The sequence below is a fragment of the Lactuca serriola genome, chromosome 2 (assembly GCF_051521515.1).
Source record: "Lactuca serriola cultivar US96UC23 chromosome 2, Lser_US96UC23_V15, whole genome shotgun sequence".
In the NCBI taxonomy this organism is placed as follows: Eukaryota; Viridiplantae; Streptophyta; class Magnoliopsida; order Asterales; family Asteraceae; genus Lactuca; species Lactuca serriola.
Genome location: NC_136409.1, coordinates 110,709,102 through 110,727,725, shown reverse-complemented (window position 1 = coordinate 110,727,725; position 18,624 = coordinate 110,709,102). Strand labels below are relative to the sequence as shown.

The window sequence follows — 18,624 nt, the reverse complement described above, 5'->3', positions numbered from 1 at the left end:
TAGGCTAATTTACTTAGTTCGCTATAAACAATGCTCTGATACCAATCTGTCACACCCCTAAACCGGAACGGCAAAAACGTTCGGGGGCGAAGGACGTCATGATTAATATCACAACACATGTATCATAGTAATCATAGTAACAAACAACCATTGTATTAATAATAAAGTGTTTACAAAGTACTGATTCACAAAAGATTGAATCCAAAAGCAAATAACAAAACAAGACATGAAGCAACTATGCTCCATCTTCTGAATCCAAGAGTGCGTACATGTCTACTATTCTCCTGAGAATACAAGTTATTTTGAAAGAGTAGATCAACATTTAAGCTAGTGAGTTCATAAGTATTTTAGTGATGTAAAGTAAACTGAAAGTTCTTTTTAGAAAAGTTCGTCTGTTCCTTCAGAAAATCCTATATCTTCTGATGTGATGATTGAAAGTAAAAATGGCTTTAAAATTCCTTCTATGAGTACTAAATGCATACAAGTTACATATAATTTAGAGTAAACAAACAATCGATTGGGTGAAGCTGCCCTAAGCCCACAACCAAACAAGGAACAGGGAATGAGGCGGAAGTCACACATCCCAATGTTTGTTAGATCTTCACTATATATAACCCTGGTGTATTCATTTGGTACTTAAGGAATTAACTGTAATAGTTCTTTATATTTGATGAAAACATTCCTTAAGAAAATCATATATTTCATTTAGTAAAAATGGTAACCACAATAGTTCCTTCTATATTCACTTAGTTTATACTAGCTATATCTAATCTAATATCGAACGGATAGTTAATTGTGTGAATCTGCCCTAAGCCCACAACCAAACAAGGAACATGAAATGAGGTGGAAAGCACACATCCAACTGCCTATTGGATATTAATTATATATAACCCAAATGTACAAACTAAGGTATTATACAATGAACCACTAACGGTCCTTTAAAACTAAGGTATTATACAATGAACCACTAACGGTCCTTTAAATCATACTGGTTTAATAAAATGGATTAAACACTTTTTCTGATAAGTTTCTAGTTTAGCCTACGAAATGTTCTAACTGAAAAGTATGTTTTTGTACTAGAAAACGATGTATTGAATTTGTATACTATGACCTGACCCATACCTGGTATTCATTATGATTACTGGGTGTATACGGAATATATATATATATATATATATATATATATATATATATATATATAAGATTGAATAAATAGTAAATTAGGTGCATCTGCTCTAAGCCTACAACCAAACAAGGAATAGGGAATGAAGGGGAAAACACACATCCTACTGTATGTCGGACCCGATTATTATAGGCCCCCTTTTTATTGAATGTACTAAGACTCGACCGTACTGTTTGTCTTTTGTAATTATGTAAGTTATATCAAGTAATTACAGAAGCACTTACTACCTTAAAACCAGTTTGTTAATTAAGGTTAAAAATGTGATGTGGTTGTAACCATACTGACATGACACGTGTTTAACACGACGACCTACTGGTGCCGAAACAGATGTGACGTTTGTCACCCGTAGACCTGTAAGTCCCACTGTAACTAGCAGCAAGGTGTGGGGTATCAATCCCGTATAGATCTATATACAAACTTCTTGCTCTCCCTCTAAGAGACTCTGGTTACAAAACACAACCTAACAAGTATATTGCTAAGTCGTGAAGTAGTGGTTTCACATTATTGCTATCTTGTTCTTGCTATCGTATGTTCCTTCTGTTCTAGTGTATAGTATGTTCCTCCCTTTATCTCTTTATAGTATGTTCTAAACTGACTCATGTATGATCTTACTCATGTATGAACTGACTCTTTTATGAACTGACTCTTCTAAGTTTCATTGTACTGGAATTAGTGAGTAGTAGTCCTCTAAACTATACCTATTAAAGTTTACTAGTAATGTTGTTTGAATGACTGAGTATGTTTGTACACCTTTTCTACCCAAAGGTATTGAATTGATTTGAAATAGTTTGTTTGATAACACGGTTTGAAGTATAAGAAATCTTTTGTTTCGATAGTTATAAATCACATGTGATTGATTATACGGCTATATGGTTTTCTACTTGTATCCCCCCTCCCTAAAAGCATTTAAAATCATTGAAAAGATAAGTTAGGGGTATGAACTCACTTGGTAAGAGTGAATCGGGCAGTGTTTCGTTTCTAGGAATGCTCTTTCTTGACGTAACCGCGAGTTTCTCGTGAATAAACAAGCTACACGCTGGCAACACTTCGACCAGATAGACGCAAGTTTCTTGGGTACTTCGGGACTTCGGGCTTCCATTAGGGCTTGGACACGTAACCGGGGCGTAGGGCTAGTCTCGGGATGCTTAACATATAGTAAAACTAGAGAGGGAAGTAGAGTTAAGCAGCCTAAACCCGACACCTTCGGTTTCTATTTATAGGGAGTAATTTTGGAGCTCATGTCGTGAGCATTGAGTGGCTCACGTCGTGAGTTCGATCCTATCCATCCGCTGACTTGACTTCTGACAGCCCGACCCTGGAACCTATCCATTACTGGCTCACGTTGTGAGTCCTCTAACAGGGTGGGAATTTGCATCCTGAACTTCGGAAATTCATATCTTTCGCATACAAGTTCCGATTTTGACGTTATTTATATCCACACGTAGGTGATATAATGCTCTACAACTTTCGTTTAGACTCCGTTGGCTAATTTTGACTGTTCTTTTTAATATTATATTTTTAACAGGCCGGGACTGGAAAAGGCCGTTAAAAATTCATAACTTCTTTACCCGACGTCAGTTCTCGTCTGTCTTTTTACCGTTGTATTACCATTGTCGAGATCTTCGATTCTCGTTTAGGTTGTGCCGGCTAAATGTCGCTCGATCTCTATTTCAAGTTTTTAGCTATCTACTGTTATATCCGAAACTTAGAAAAATCATAACTTCCTCATACAAAGTCAGATTTTGACATTCTTTTTATATATGTTTACGATTTAATGATATCTACGACTTTCCTTATGATACCTAAGGCTAAAAAGTACTTTTTTGAAATTTCGCGTTTTATGCTTAACAGTGTTTTACAAGTTTTGTTGCGGATCTTCGATTGGTCATAACTTCTTCGTTATAACTCGGATTTTAGTGTTCTTTATGTTTTTGAAAGCCTTGTTACGATATCTATCACTTAGTACATTCCAATTGAGATTTTTGAACATTTCATTTTTGACGCTATTCTTATCATTTCAAAAACAATAGGTTACAATACTTTACTTTAGATCATTATATTGACTTGAAAATATCGGGTTGTTACAGATTTCTCTCAACTCCTAACTGCTTTTGGGTCTCGGTTATAAAGGCCATCCATGGGCTTAAAGTTGGAGTTGGTGATGTTGTTCCCTCTCATAGAAGTTCTATTTGGCTTGACATTATTAAAGCGGTAGATCATCTTAAAAAGTTAGGAATTCATTTGCTTCATTTATGTAATTAAAAAAATTGGTGATGGTGCCTCTACTAGCTTTTGGGTCAATAACCGGTTGAACGGTTCACCTCTTAAGCTCCAATTTCCTAGAATTTATAATCTCAAGGAAGATAAAATCATTTCGGTTAAAGATAACGTGGGTCATTCTTCGCTTCTTTATCCTTTTCGTAGATCTCCTTTGGGGGGAGTTGAGGTTGTCCAATGGGATGGGCTCATGGGTCTCATCCATTCGATTTCCCTTTCTTTTGTTGCTGATAGATGGTTTTGGTCTCTTTCAGGTATGGAAGATTATTTGGTTAGATCTACTCGCTCCTATATAGCTGGTATTTATTTACCGGCATCTAATGTGCCCACTAGGTGGATTCGACTTGTCCCTATCAAGATTAATGACTTTTCATGGCGTCTCTCTCTTGATAAACACCCAACTATAGCTACTCTCGATAATCGTGGTTTGGATGTGCCATCTTTGTTGTGCCCCCTTTGTGAGATATATTAGGAGACAGGCTCTCATTTATTTTTCTATTGTGATTTTGCGTTGGAGCTTCGTGATTTGATCTCTAGATGGTGAGATATCTTGATCCCTCCTCTTGTTTGGTTTAAGAAAATTAAATTCTAGGTGGAGGTTAAGAATTTCTTGGAAGCCGTTTTCTATGTGTATTGGTGGGATATTTAGTCTTTCACGAATGTCATCTTGTTTAGTAAGGATAAACCTTGAACAACAATTGTTTTCGATAATATTGTTACTCAATCTTTTCTTTGGTGTAAGGAAAACATTAATTGGTTTAGGTGGCTTCATAACCACCGACTTGCTATTATGTAGTGTTTTGTTTTTCTCCCAGCTAGTTCCTTACTAGTTCGGTTTTCTAATAATATCTTGCCCTTCACATATATATATATATATATATATATATATATATATATATATATATATATATATATATATATTTCCTCATGTTTATCCTATGGTTTCTAATAAGAACTGTATGGTTAGTGATAGATTTTTGCAGGGTGCTTGGGTATGGGATTGGAATAGGCCATTTCATGATGGGGGTGTTATTGCAATGTAATTATGGGCTCTTTTGAGCTCTCTTTCTTAGGTGCAATTCATGGATAGAGAGGATATATGGGGTGGTAGCCCTCTCAAAAATACCCGTTACTCGAATTACCCACCCGATTTTTTTGGGTATCGGGTATCGGGTTAATTTTTTCGGGTAAGTGGGTAACCCAAAAAATTTTCGGGTCGGGAAAAGGGTAAGTTGTTTGGGTTTCGGGTATACTCGATTACCCGAAATATATATATATATATATATATATATATATATATATATATATATATATATATATATATGTATATATATATATATATATATATATATATATATATATATATATATATAATGTCCCTTTATGAGTTTATCTGTCCCTCCCAATTTCCCTCGTTAAGGCTTGTTCTATTTTCCCCATGTCAAAAAACTCTCGTATCTCGTCCGCTCTTCGTTGGTATTCGTCACCAATGGATGACTATATTGAAGTAGAAGATGAGACGATTGAAGTTGACAGTCTAACCAATGATCAAGTTCCACAAAAAAAAAGAGAAAAAACAAAAAAAGAATTCAACCCAAGATCCAAAGTTTGGAAAGAATATTTGATATCTCAAATATTACTGAGTAAAAAATCTCAATGTTCAAAGTTTAGCACGACATACTTATTTCATTACATTTATTTTTAGGTGCCATTAAAAAATTAAAAATCGGGTAATACCCGAATTACCCATACCCGAATTATCCGAATTTAATTTGGGTAGGGTAACGGGTAAATTTTTTTATATGAAAAACCCGAATTATCCGAAACCCGAAAATTTTACCCGATCAACACCACTATGGGGTGGGATTTAGGACCAGATGGTGTTTTATGGTTAATAAATAACACGAGAAGTTGTATTGATAGCATCTTGTTACAAGATGGTAGAGGTCCTACTCATTGGTGTTGTTTGGTTCCTATTAAATTAATGTTTTATTATGGTCCAAAACTCTATGTAATTGTCTTTTCTAGCTCATTGCTTAGTTAGTTTTCCTTTATAAAATTATTCCGCTAAAAAAAATGGTTCATTCAGAGTAATGTTGTGTAGCTAGTTCCTACTTCTCTTTTTCAAGATCATATACCATTAACACCGATGCACGATTTTAGATGCAACCCAATGTAGGGTTTTATATAATATTTAATGATAGTGTTTTTATTAATATAAAACAAGGCGCAGCATATAACAAAAACCTTAATCATTTTATTTTATCTATATATGATCACCTAGGCTTCTATTTCAGTCACTTGAAGCTTGGGCTCAAGCTCGTTTAATAACTCAGCCCCAAATTTAGGTTGAGCCCAACTTGGACTCGTTTAATTTGATTCAAATTTAGATTTTAACTATGCCGATTGCGGTACATCGTCTCGTTTACACTTTAAATGTCTAGTGATTGATTTGTTACTAAATTTTTAGATGTCCTAATGCTTTTATACTTCGGAAGGGAAGTTGATGCAAAAAATTAGTTTATAGACAATTTTCCACACCTTAAAAGACGCATATGAGCAATGTAAAAATATTTCATATTAATTGTTTTGTTATAAATTTTTGGTATGTCATAACTTCTAACCATTTTGACATGCTGGTTTCGGGCTACCCTAATTCTACTCTTCCTGTTCCGCCCCTATCCTCAAATCAAAACTGGGTTGCACAAAAAAAAAAAAAAAAAAAAAAAAAAAAAAAAGAAAAACTTATGTTTCTTCCCCTCGGCTTGTATGTAGCACATCCAATCAGACATAAACAAAAAAGCAAAAGCCAATGATTGTTCATCTTCATTTGTGTTGCTCTTTCACTGCCTGCCACTCAATGACCCACAACATTTACTCCAAAAAACATATTCTTCTTTTATATATATATATATATATATATATATATATATATATATATATATATATATATATATATATATATATATATATATATATAAAAGAAGAATATGTTTTTTGGAGTAAATGTTGTGGGTCATTGAGTGGTATATATGTTCAGGTTCATTTGAAACCATTCTAATTTTGTGAGACCGTGAGACCAAATCTAAAAATAATTTTAAAATGCAAATAAATGGAAAAATCCAAAAATTCTTTTTTTAAATATTATTTTCGGAACTTGAATTAACTAAAAAAAATAAAAAAAAAATCCGTTTTTTTTTTAAAATACGTGAAATATTCAAATAGAATATTACACTGACATATTCTAAAAAATAATTTTAAAATGCAGAATAAATGGAAAAATCTAAAAATTCTTTTTTAAAATATTATTTTCGGAACTTGAATTAACTAAAAAAAATAAAAATAAATTCCATTTTTTTTTTTAAAAATACGTGAAATATGTTAATAGAATATTACACTATACATATTCTAAAAAATAATTTTAAAATGCAAAATAAATGGAAAAATCCAAAAATTCTTTTTTTAAATATTATTTTCGGAACTTGAATTAACCAACAAAAAAAAAAAAACAAAAAAATGCGTCTCACGGTCTCACAAAATTAGGCTGTCTCACGTGAACCTAACCCTATATATATATATATATATATATATATATATATATATATATATATATATATATATATATATATATATATATATATATTAACAATTTATGAATTGTAGGATTCCACTTTGAATGTATTGTATATGAATGTTACAGTTTTTATTTTAGACACAGTGAAATGATGATTTTCTCAATTTCTCTTAGATTAGATAGTTTTATTTAGGTTTTGATTTTTGAACAATAAATTAGTTGATTAATTCTTATTCTCAGAAGCTGATTTAGTAGCTAGAATCCTTGGTGCTGTTGGATTGTCTCAAGAAAAATTCAAAATTTACTACAAGATATATGCAAATCTCCTCCTAGATTAGGAAGGCTCTCCTTCTAAATGAACTATAAAAAAAATGAAGTGTTTCAAGACGCTCAAGACCCATCTGATGATCCATACAGACAATGTATCATGTTAGATCACATCACACTTTGCGATGCTTAATTTTTTTTATCAGGTTAAATGCATGAAAAAGCAGTGAGCTTTCATTGTTGTACTTTAAAAATCTTTCCACTTATAAATCATTGGTATCCCCCAACATAACGCTACAAGGGTTTTGAAATTCTTATTTTTTATCGATGTGAGCCGAGTTATTACAATCTCTATCTGCCAAATGCATATTCAAGAAAACATAAAGGCTATTGATGCTATTTCTAAGTTTGCAAATGATACCATAGAGAAGATTGAATTTGTTGTTTAGAGCAAACCAAAGCAACTATAATCATTTAGGTGAAGAAAGCATATAAATGATGGTTATTGTGTTCAAAACTAAACATTCAAATTCCCCTTCCTTTTCTATAGTTGCCTTCAAATTTTATAAGAGTCGATTGATGGGAACAATATTGTATATATATGTTTGCTCGCTATGATTAACGATTAAATGTTTGTCGCTTGCATTTTCTAAGGTTATCGAGTTTTTTCTAACTTGCAATCACATGCCTTTGCTTTCTCTTTTCTATAAAAAAAAAGTATATATAATCCTTCCAATAACTCTAGTATCCACCTAGGTGATTCATATATGGATATATTGTCTTGTCTTTCTCTTAGTTGAAAGTGCCCACACGGAGCCCAATCCACATTGAAATTAAAACTCATTCAAATTGTAAGTGGTAACATAATTTACTTCTTTTACCAATATATTCATATTTATTTTTTACCCACAAAACCACCATACTTACATCCTTATACTGATTAATAACAATATGTAACAAATAAAGCACAATGCTCATATTGGTAACGAAATATAGGTATGTTACTATTATATGTAAAATATAGAGTACACAATTTTCCCTTAAAACTCCGACACCTTGATGATCCTGACATATGTTTTTATGTTTCTTTGAATGTATGATTAAATTAGTAGCATCAATTTAAGTATCATACAAGAAATGCTACATAAGGAAGTATACTTCATTGACAACCAAATCTAAAATTGTTCTTTTTTATTTTTTTTTCTGTTCAATATGTCATTTCAATCTATAAAGCGGTGATGTTGGTGGTTGTGGTTGTCGTATTCATTTTCTTGTTGCCCGTTTTTGTGTTTTTGACATGGCTTGAAGATGGTTTGCTATTTGAGTGAAGGATGGTCTGTCAGTTGGATTATTTGACCAACACTTTTCCATTAATGCCCTCCATCCATGATCACAATGTCTTGGGATTGGAGGTCGAAGGGTATTTGTAACGATCCCACCTTCATACCATTTTAAAAACATCATCGATTAATTAATTGCAAAATATGAACGCTGATAGTATTATACTGTGTTTGACATGCATTGGACTGGTACTGATGTTGTCAACGGGACAAAATTGTAATTTCATCCATCTTGGAAAGGCGGAACATGGACTTGCTCTTGATCTTTCGTAAGAAAAGACGTTAAAAATCTTGTCCCACTAAAAAAGATGGGACATGGAGTTTTTCTCGATCTTTTGCTAGTGAAAAGACGTAAATACCCTTACGAAATAAACACAACCATAGAGAATAGCAACACGGTCTTACCAATAATAGCACCACAATGCATATCCGCATAAGGCTCCTCCCCAGTCAATATCTCCCACATTGCTATACCAAATGAGAACACATCCACCTAACAAATGCCATACGCCATAATCAAATAGAAAAACAACAAAACCGAGTAAATGATACAAAATGACCAAATTATCCTTACTTTCTCAGAAACCCGAGTGCTACTACCATCTAGAAGCTCGGGGGCAATCCATGGAAGTGTTCCTCGTGCACCACCCGAAACAAGTGAGTTACGTTTCATTCTTGATAAACCAAAGTCACCAACCTTAAAAAAATAAAAATAAAAATAACTTAAATTTAATCACAAACTACATACATACATACATACATACATAGTATCGAATTTTACCTTACATATAGGTCGATCAGGATCTCCCAAATTGACAAGCAAGTTATCACATTTCAAATCAAAATGAACAATGTTTTTCAAATGCAAATACTCCATGCCAATTGCAGCATCTTGTGCAATTATAAGTCTTTTACGATAGTCAAGTGCCCTACAATAACGTTTTCTTATTACATATTCATCTTTTTCTTTTTAAATTGTAAATTTCTTACCTATTTCTTTTTGAAAGAACATGTCTTAGTGAGCCATTAGCCATATATTCAGTAATAGTAGATAATGTCCCCCCTGGCCCATCACGTACAACGCCATATAATGCCACCACATTTGGATGATGTAATTGTGACAAAATCTGAGCTTCTCTCCAGAAATCTTTTGTCTGAAAGTTATATGTAGGAAATAGCAACGTACTTTCATTAATTTGTTTAGGGAAAATGCCATAAAAACCCTTAAGTTTGCAAGTTTTTGTCAATTTTACCCAAACTTGTATTTTAGGTTCATTGATGCCTCAAATTTTCAACTTTTTGTTTTCAATTTTACCCTTTTTGCAAATTTATCCGGTAAACTTGAAAATTCTCAAAAGGGTAAAACCAATAAAAACTTGCAAACTTAGGGGTTTTTATGTCATTATCCCATTTGTTTATTATTCATAATGCAAAATTAGACCTTTGAAAACAAAACATCTATCTAGTTATAGCAATTTCTATTGCCATATTGGGAAATATTCTAATATGGAAAGCTTTCAAAGTAGAATGTTCAATAGAGAAAATGAAAGTAGGATTTTATAATAATAATAATATATTTATGACCTACCAATTTATCTCGCTCAGATGGTTTGCCTGAGAAACAACTTTCTTTAATTCTCTTGATAGCAACGTCTGTTCCTCTCCACTTCCCATGATAAACAGTTCCAAAAGTGCCACGTCCTAATTCACTTAGTTCCTCAAGATCACCATTTTTTATAGTCTGCATAACTCATATGAGTAAAAAAAATGAGTCACAGTTTTAAAGGGAAATCTCTGATAAAGTCTCAGTATTTTGGATCAGTTTACGATTTAATCCCAATATTTATTTTTTGAACAGAAAAGTCCCAAACTTTTGTCAAAAGTTTCAATAAAGTCCTAAAAGTTTTTTTGTGAACAGAAAAGTCCCGATTATTTAACATTTTGTCCAAATTAACGAAAAAGTCTTTTTGTATATTTGAACGACAAATGACAGATTATATGATTTTCTCAAAATAATGGGACTTTTCTGTTCAAAAAAAAATTTTTAAGACTTTTTTGAAACTTTTCCCAAAAGTTTTGGACTTTTCTATAGATTTCCCCCTGATTATCTAATTTTATACGATAATTTATCGTTTTCTGTTGAAAAAAATAATGATTGTTTTGTTAATTTGGGGAAAATATAAAATAATCAGGACTTTTTTGTTCAAAAAATAAAAGTTGGGATTAAACCGTAAACTAACCCAAAATATTGGGACTTTATTGAAGATTTCCCCAGTTTTAAATCTCAAATTGAGAATAGTTGTGAAATAATGTACAATACCTGTAAACCGTGTATTCCTGCTTGAATTTCAGCCACTGTTGCATCACTAATGGATCCATCAGTCATTCTCTTATCATCTTTAACACTCTAAAAAAAGGTAACAAATCAAAACTATGAAATACTTATTACTTGATAAAAGGGTTAAGCTCATAAAAGACCTTATATATTAGGTTTTTTTCCGGATTAAACCTCAACTTATATTTTTTTTCTGAAAAGAAAAACCTTGTATTTTTTCAGTTTTTCCGAAACAATAAACCTTGACCTTTTATTTTTTTTCCAAAAAAATCCTCGACATTTTAATTGTTTTCGGAAAAACCCTCAACTTTTTTAGTTTTTTCCGAAAAAACCCACACATTTTACAAGTTTTTTCGAAAAAAAAAAGATTAATCTCATACAAGACCTTGTATTCTGTGTTTTTTTCCGGATTAAACCTCAAATTTATTTTTTGCCTGAAAAAGACCTTGTATTTTTTCATTTTCTCTGACCTGACGCTTTTAGTCAATTTTTTTCCAACAAAATTTGTAAAATGTGATGGTTTTTTTGAGAAAAAGTAAAATAGTTGAGGATTTATTTGGAAGCAGTTAGAAGGTTGACGATTTTTTCGGAAAAAAGACAAAGTTGAGGGGTTTTTTTTCAGAAAAAATGAAAAAATACAAAGTTTTTTTCGGTAAAAGAAAATAAAGTTGAAGTTTAATCCAGAAAAAAAAAACACAGGAAATGAGGTCTTTTATGAGATTAACCCTTGATAAAATGCATATTAGTAATCATAACACATTACCTTTTTTTCAAATTGAGAAACACTCTCATTTTCTTTGTGAATATCTTGCATACACAACAACTCTTTTGTTGATAAAATTATGTCAAGTGGAAGATTATCGATTATGTCTTCTGAGGTTTGTGATCGACTACTGTTACCTACATTATCTACAAAGCTTTCACCAAGAGAAACATCACTACTAATGGAAGCAAAACCGGTTGAATTTGGAACTATAAAATCATGGGTAAAATGGTCATTTTCATTAAAATCCAAGTGACCAATTCGAGGGTGTTCAGTATTATGTTGCAACCCATCACTACTGACTGTTGTAGCCATTGAAAGCTGTCTTTCTAAAGGAGTAGCTGGAGATAAATTGTGATGATATTCTTCAATATCATATCCTAAGTTTAAGTTGTTCTTCTCCATCCACTTGATTGTTTCTTGATTCTCACATTTATATATTTGTGTTTTCTCCTTTATCATATCCTCTTGTTGCACAAATGAAGCAAAATCTTCAAGTTTGTTAAGTAATGAAGACGAATTATTTCTCATATTATGATTTTGTTGATGACATAGAACAGATTTTTCAGATTGGATTTTAGATTCTTGGATAAGAAAAGGGTTGTTTTCATATAATGGTTGTTCGATTTGATCTCTATTGACTTTGAATTGAGAATTTATTGGATCTCTATACTGAAACGAAGGAGATTTCATAAGTTGAGTGGGATTTAGGAGCATTTTTGCCACATTTGAAGAACTTGGAGTCTCGTTTTCAAGACTTGTGATGGAATCTATTGAACTCTTTAAAGGACTTGGAATTGTAACATCATTCATAGAAGCCACATATTTGTAGGAGTTCTCAGAAGAATATTGACTCTCAGAGTTTAAAGATTCAAGAAATATTCGGAGTCTTTTAGACCCTTTTTCCAGCTCATGATATTCATCTATCATATGATGAAAATCCTCATCAGAACAAACGGATATAAGTGCATCAAGATCTTCTCCAGGAAGCTGATACTTTATCACATGTGGATGTTTGCAAATGGTGTAGGTTTTCTTCACGAGTTCTTGATAATTAAGATTTTTTTTAATAGATATAATTCGTGTCTCTCCTCCTACATACCTAAGCTTCCCATCATTTGCCCTTGTCAATATTCTTCCACCAAAACTACACAAAAATTTCATTTTCTCTTTATGAATTCGGATTTCATTCGTATAAGTTGATGATTGTTGTTGTGGGTGTTGATTGTATCCTCTAATATCATAATCTTTATGATAGTATCCTCCTGTTGAGTCACAATATGTAGTTTTTTCTGCTTCCATTTGATACTCATATCTTTCATTTTGATTGAATTGGATTCCAACTCCAACTCTCTTCTGATCTATTACATTTCCTGAGGGTATTCTAGTAATTGTGCCATGGAATCCTTGAGAACAATCTTGAGTTCTTCCTAATGTAATACTATCTTGTCGATGATACTCTTGGGAAGATGATTCACCATTGTTCATTCTTCTTCTATGACTGAGGTTTTGAAGAAAATGTGGTGAAAACTCTTCACCTGTTTGTACAGATACATTGCGTATATAATAGTCCGCATCAATTTCATCCCTTGTAATATTCTCTAGAATTTGTTCTCCTGAAGTTCGTGAAACATCACTTTTCATTGTCTCAAATTAGATAATAGTGATGAATTGTGATGATTTCTTAGCTGTGTATTGACATTGTTATCTTACTTCAAGGGATTTATAAATTATAATCCAGCCAAAGAAAGCCAAAACTTAATCCAATAGGGCTATGAACAGAAATCCTCCACTCCCTGTATCAGAAATGTAATTTGTTAACTTTGTTGATAAAGGGCCCTCAATTTATCAACATTATGTAGAAAGAATTAATGCATCTCTATGTCTGGCTGCAATAACTTAGAATCAGGCAATCAAAAAGCTACATATCATTGTTGAGGCATTTCATCGAACACGTTAGCAGCATATTTTGTTTACACACATCTAGAATTCACAGGCAAGGAAATTAATCACGTTATATGAAAACCGACAGCAGACAAAAGAAAAAAAAAATTGCGAAGCAAGAATAGCGCACAAAGGCATATACAGAACAGAGGGAAAAGGGTACCTGAAAATTTTAAATCTTTTTCCATGGACGTAATAGTTTAACTAGCGATGATTCTCAACGAAATTGAAGGGTAGCTGCCGTTTTTTTACCTAATGAATTAAAGTTTGCCGGGTTTCCATCATTTTTCAGGTGTAGGAGGTTCGTTATTTGGATTAAGAAAAGAGGGGAACCTCAATCTGGAATCCGGGGGTTTCTTCGTTCTTGAGGTGGATGAGAAAGAGAGAGAGAAACAGAGGGATTTGAATGTTTCGAAATTCTCGGAATAACGCGCCATCAACTGACCAGAGGGGACGGCACGTGGGTACCTACTTTTAACCGATTTGCGCTACCAAACCCTTCCCTTCGTGTCTTACCAATTTTTTATTTTTTTATTTTATTTATTTTTTATTTTTTAAATCAAAGCCATATTTACATTTTTTCCCTTGACATATACTCAAATGTTAGTTCTCATAGTCAAGATAGATTTTTTTTTTAGAACCGGCAAATATTATTAAAAGCGAAAGAGACCGTCTAGCAAGTACTATGCGAGACAAGAAGAGAAACAAGGAGAAAGTATTAGAATACCATGCTTTTAGTTTTACAGACATCGAAGTGGGCATATACTCCATTCCACCCACTTATAGGGACATTTAGTTCTCCTATGTATCAACCAAGAATATACCAAGGGCTTGACTTTGTCCAGTATCGAAGTAGGATTCGAGTGAGTGTTTTTGAACACCCGATCACATCTTGACTTCCATAACAACCATATTTGGCTATGGTAGGAGTCGAGTGAATGTTTTTGAACACCGGTTGGACTAGGAATCGGGGAAGTGAGCGGTTCAACTATCATCGGTTTTATGTCTATTTCTGAACCTGATCGAACTGGCTGGTTTTTACAAAAATCTGGTTGAACCAATTCAATTAAATCAAGTGAAACGGTTAAATTGAATAAAAACACATGAAATTGAAACTATTTGCATAATAAACTTTGGTAGTTTTCTCACATTTATTAAAAAATTTCTTAATAAAAGCACATGATAAATGTTATGAAGTTTTTTGATGCGTTTATATTTATCTAGGACTTTATTTTCTTTTTAATGCATGTGGATTGATGTAAAACGTATGGTTATAAGTTATTTTAATGTATTTAGATTGATCTACAACTTGTTTTTCATATGTATTTTAATGTTTGAACTTGTGGACATCAAATTTTTGATTTGTGTATGTATGTATGTGTAGGAAAAAAAAAATATGAAAATTGTAGAAACCGGTTTACTCAACGGTCGAACCAGTTAAACCGGTCACCAGATCGGTTTAACTAAAAACCCAGTTTTTAAAACATTGACCATAGCAGACACTCATGAGATTGTTTCTCCTTTTTGAACACCTTTTCCAGTTCTTTGCGAAACTGATAAGATCTCCAATGGTGACAAACTGTGGGAGAAGGATATCACACCATTTAAAGATCCATTCCCATACTGTGATTGCCAAAGGGCACCGAATCATAATATGCCCAACATCTTCATCCTGTTGTGAACATTGTGAACATAATGTATTTGGATGCAACTTTTTATTCTAACTTTCTATAATTTCATTCAACATTTTTATTCCATTCAAACTTTTTTTTTTGGAAAGAATGGTCTCTTTCAACAAGGATGTTCGGGTCAACTTACGTGCACTGCAACTAATATCTTGTGTGAACACGATATATGCATCATGACCTGAAGTTACTGTAAGCGTGGCAAATCCAAAAAAACAGGTTCATGCCAAAGACGAAAATGTCGAAGCTTAAAGCGGTAGCGATTTGCAAGCTTTTTCATTTTCCATTCCTAAAACCCAAATCCTAAATTACCTTCGATACTCACAATATCAACACCAATATAGTCAAGCTCTGATGCAACATTCTTATAACTAGTTTTGGATCTCTCGGTATCAATTTGTTTAATTTGTACCGACGGGGTGACACAAAAGAAAGTGGAAATAATTTAGGAGTTAAGTTTGCTCAAGGAAAAATGAATGGGAAAAATTGATGTTTTTTTTATATGTATGACGATTTGACTAGAGGGATGTTGAATGGGAGATGATTTTCCAAGAAAGCTTTTGATTATAACACTAAAAAAATAAATAACAGACAATTATACCCCTGGTTAATATACTCTAATAAATGAAGGTTTTTTTTTGTCACATATCACACTTTCATTCAATTTGTCAAATATCATTTTGTGGTTATTTTGAATTAATTTCTTTTTCACATATCATTTTATGGGTTTTCTATTTTAATAAATTTCACATAATACTTTAATATAATAATTACAATAAATATAGTAATAAATGAATATCAATTTTATTAATGGATTTACATTATTATTTCCAAATAACCGAATTAAAGTTCATTAGTTTATTTTGTTTATTCATTTAAATTTAAAAGATAAGAAAATCAATTTTAATAATTCAATATTTTTTTATTTTCTTATAAATCCAAAATTCTTAAATATTTAGACCTTTATATATATCTTTTAATTAACCCAAGTAGAGAGAAATATTAATTTTTGTTTCCAAAAACCCACTTGAAAAGCATCTCCCAGCTTTGATTTATGGTGATTTGGCCGACTATACCCTCTTTCTCTCCTTATTATTTATACCACCAAGTTTCCTTCTTTTGATATTTATAACCCTCTTTTTTAATATTTTTTTCTTCTTTAGTCATCCTTTAGACAACTAGACTTATTTTTTTAGGTTACAAACACCTTCTATAATAGAACAAAAAGACAATCATAGATAATATTGCGAAAATACCTGAATAATAAAATTTGGATTTCTTTTATAAAAGCTGAAAAATTATCAAAATTAGATAAACTATTACACAATCAACTACTTAACAAAGTGTTTTTTTTCAATATTAGGCCTAAGGGTATACCGGTCATGAGAGGCGTTCGTGGCCATGTTGGTATCTCACCACGACGGTGCACACAACCTTGTGGTGACATTGTGCTTCCCTTGTGGCACGAGCGTTGGTTGTTGTTGGTTGGTGTGGTCTGCACCATGTAAGGCCATACCTCTTATGCTTCTCTTTCTTCCTTCTTCTTTCTCTTCTCTTTCTTCGTGGCTACATTGTGAGTATACTAACGACCACATTGGTGATTTGTGGTGGTGTGTGTTGTTCACCTGGAAGCTCTCCATGCTCCTGGGTGTGGGAAATATACCCTTTGGCCATGTGGTTTATATATAAAGAAGGGTTCATGGCCTCGGAAACTACATGTTCTTCGTTTCTCGAATAATAAAAAAATCATTTTTTTATTATTTTATGTAAAATGAAATTTAGAAAAGGGTTTAAGTCGTTTTTTGTCACTTAACTTTTGGTTTTGTGGTCAGTTGGTCACTTAACTCATTTTAAGCTTTAAAAAGGTCACCGAACTTTTGGCTTTGTACTCATTTAGTCACCTAACTTTTGGTTTTGTCACTTAATTTTTGGCTTTATGCTCATTTAATCACCTAACTTTTAAAATCATGACCATCTGGTCACTATATTTTTAAAATAAAGTTATAAAAATTAGCACAACTTCAAAAGTTAGGTGAGTAAATGAGCACAAAACCAAAAGTTTGGTGACCTTTTAAAACTTAAAATGAGTTAAATGATCAAATGAGCACAAAACCAAAAGTTAAGTGATCAAAATTAACTAACCCTTTAAAAAAACAAAATTAACTAAAAATATTAATAATCCAATAAATTAATATTTGTTAATATATAAATATTGTATATTAAAAATAATATTTATGAATATAATAATCCAACAAAAAATTAAAAAAAAAAAAGAATTAACTAAAAGAAATTAAAATGCAACGGAAGACTTTATTAAAATGTTTAATAATCACCAAAGTTACCTTAAAATAACCATGTCCAAAACATTTAGGAAACAAGTAGTTCAAATTCCAAGAAAACCAACATGAAATGTCCAAGTGGTATTGATACAGAAAGTAATAACTACCCAAAAAGTGCAGCCCAATTAGGTATGGAAACATGCATATTTAGGTATGGAAATATGCATATTTCATAAAATTCAATTAGTCATGTAACATCAAACCGTTCATCATATGTTGCTTATTATTATCAATATATAATGCATATATTAATTTTGACATGTCACCGCAGTAGTTATTAAATTTTTACCTTTGCAATAATTACTTATAATGTTAACCGCTAATGAGGGTCTATAACACCTCTAACCCCAAGGAATGTGACCTGACGAAGCAATACACAAAGTGAGGCTCGACTCTCACCCACAACATTGTCTCTGGTTCTCCACGTTCACTACCCCGACGTTGCATGCATGAGTACAATTCATTTTCGTTCTTGAGTGATACGACTTAGTATTTTCACCGTATATACCCCACCAAAACATGATGCTTGATTCGGCGTCTCCGTGTAGCCAACATCACTCCATTCCCTGCACGTTGGGATCATGTTTCGAAATGATTACCTAGAAAACAACTCGACACCGTCTGACTTAAGCTCTTTGCTCATCGGTATTGTTTCAACCTAATAGGCCACTGCTACATCCGGATAGGGTAGGAACCTAAGTTTAGGTAACTACCCTTTACCCCCGCTACATGTATTTGTAATGTCCCATTTTCACAACCAATTTTTTTTCTTTTTTATTATGGTAAAACTTCCCAATTTATAAATCCGTTATTAATAAAACCATTTATTCAAAATTACATTTATTAAGAACCAAAGTATTATAGAAAATGTTAAATCCTCAATGTTTTTTTATAAGTGTGTACAGTCTCGCCTTCGC

General features: G+C 32.3%; 1 protein-coding gene across 1 annotated transcript; it reads right to left on the bottom strand.

Moving 5' to 3' along the window:
* Positions 1-8,292: 8,292 nt before the first annotated feature.
* On the bottom strand, positions 8,293-14,111 carry LOC145086624 (uncharacterized). The gene is made up of 9 exons (XM_079024441.1): positions 13,847-14,111; positions 11,740-13,535; positions 10,962-11,048; positions 10,230-10,382; positions 9,632-9,795; positions 9,423-9,570; positions 9,216-9,338; positions 9,047-9,134; positions 8,293-8,740 (listed from the first exon to the last, which is right to left on the bottom strand). The coding sequence occupies exons 2-9, from the start codon at positions 13,381-13,383 to the stop codon at positions 8,565-8,567; spliced, it is 2,583 nt and encodes an 860-aa protein (XP_078880567.1). The 5' UTR covers positions 13,384-13,535; positions 13,847-14,111; the 3' UTR covers positions 8,293-8,564.
* Between the last annotated feature and the right edge of the window lie 4,513 nt (positions 14,112-18,624).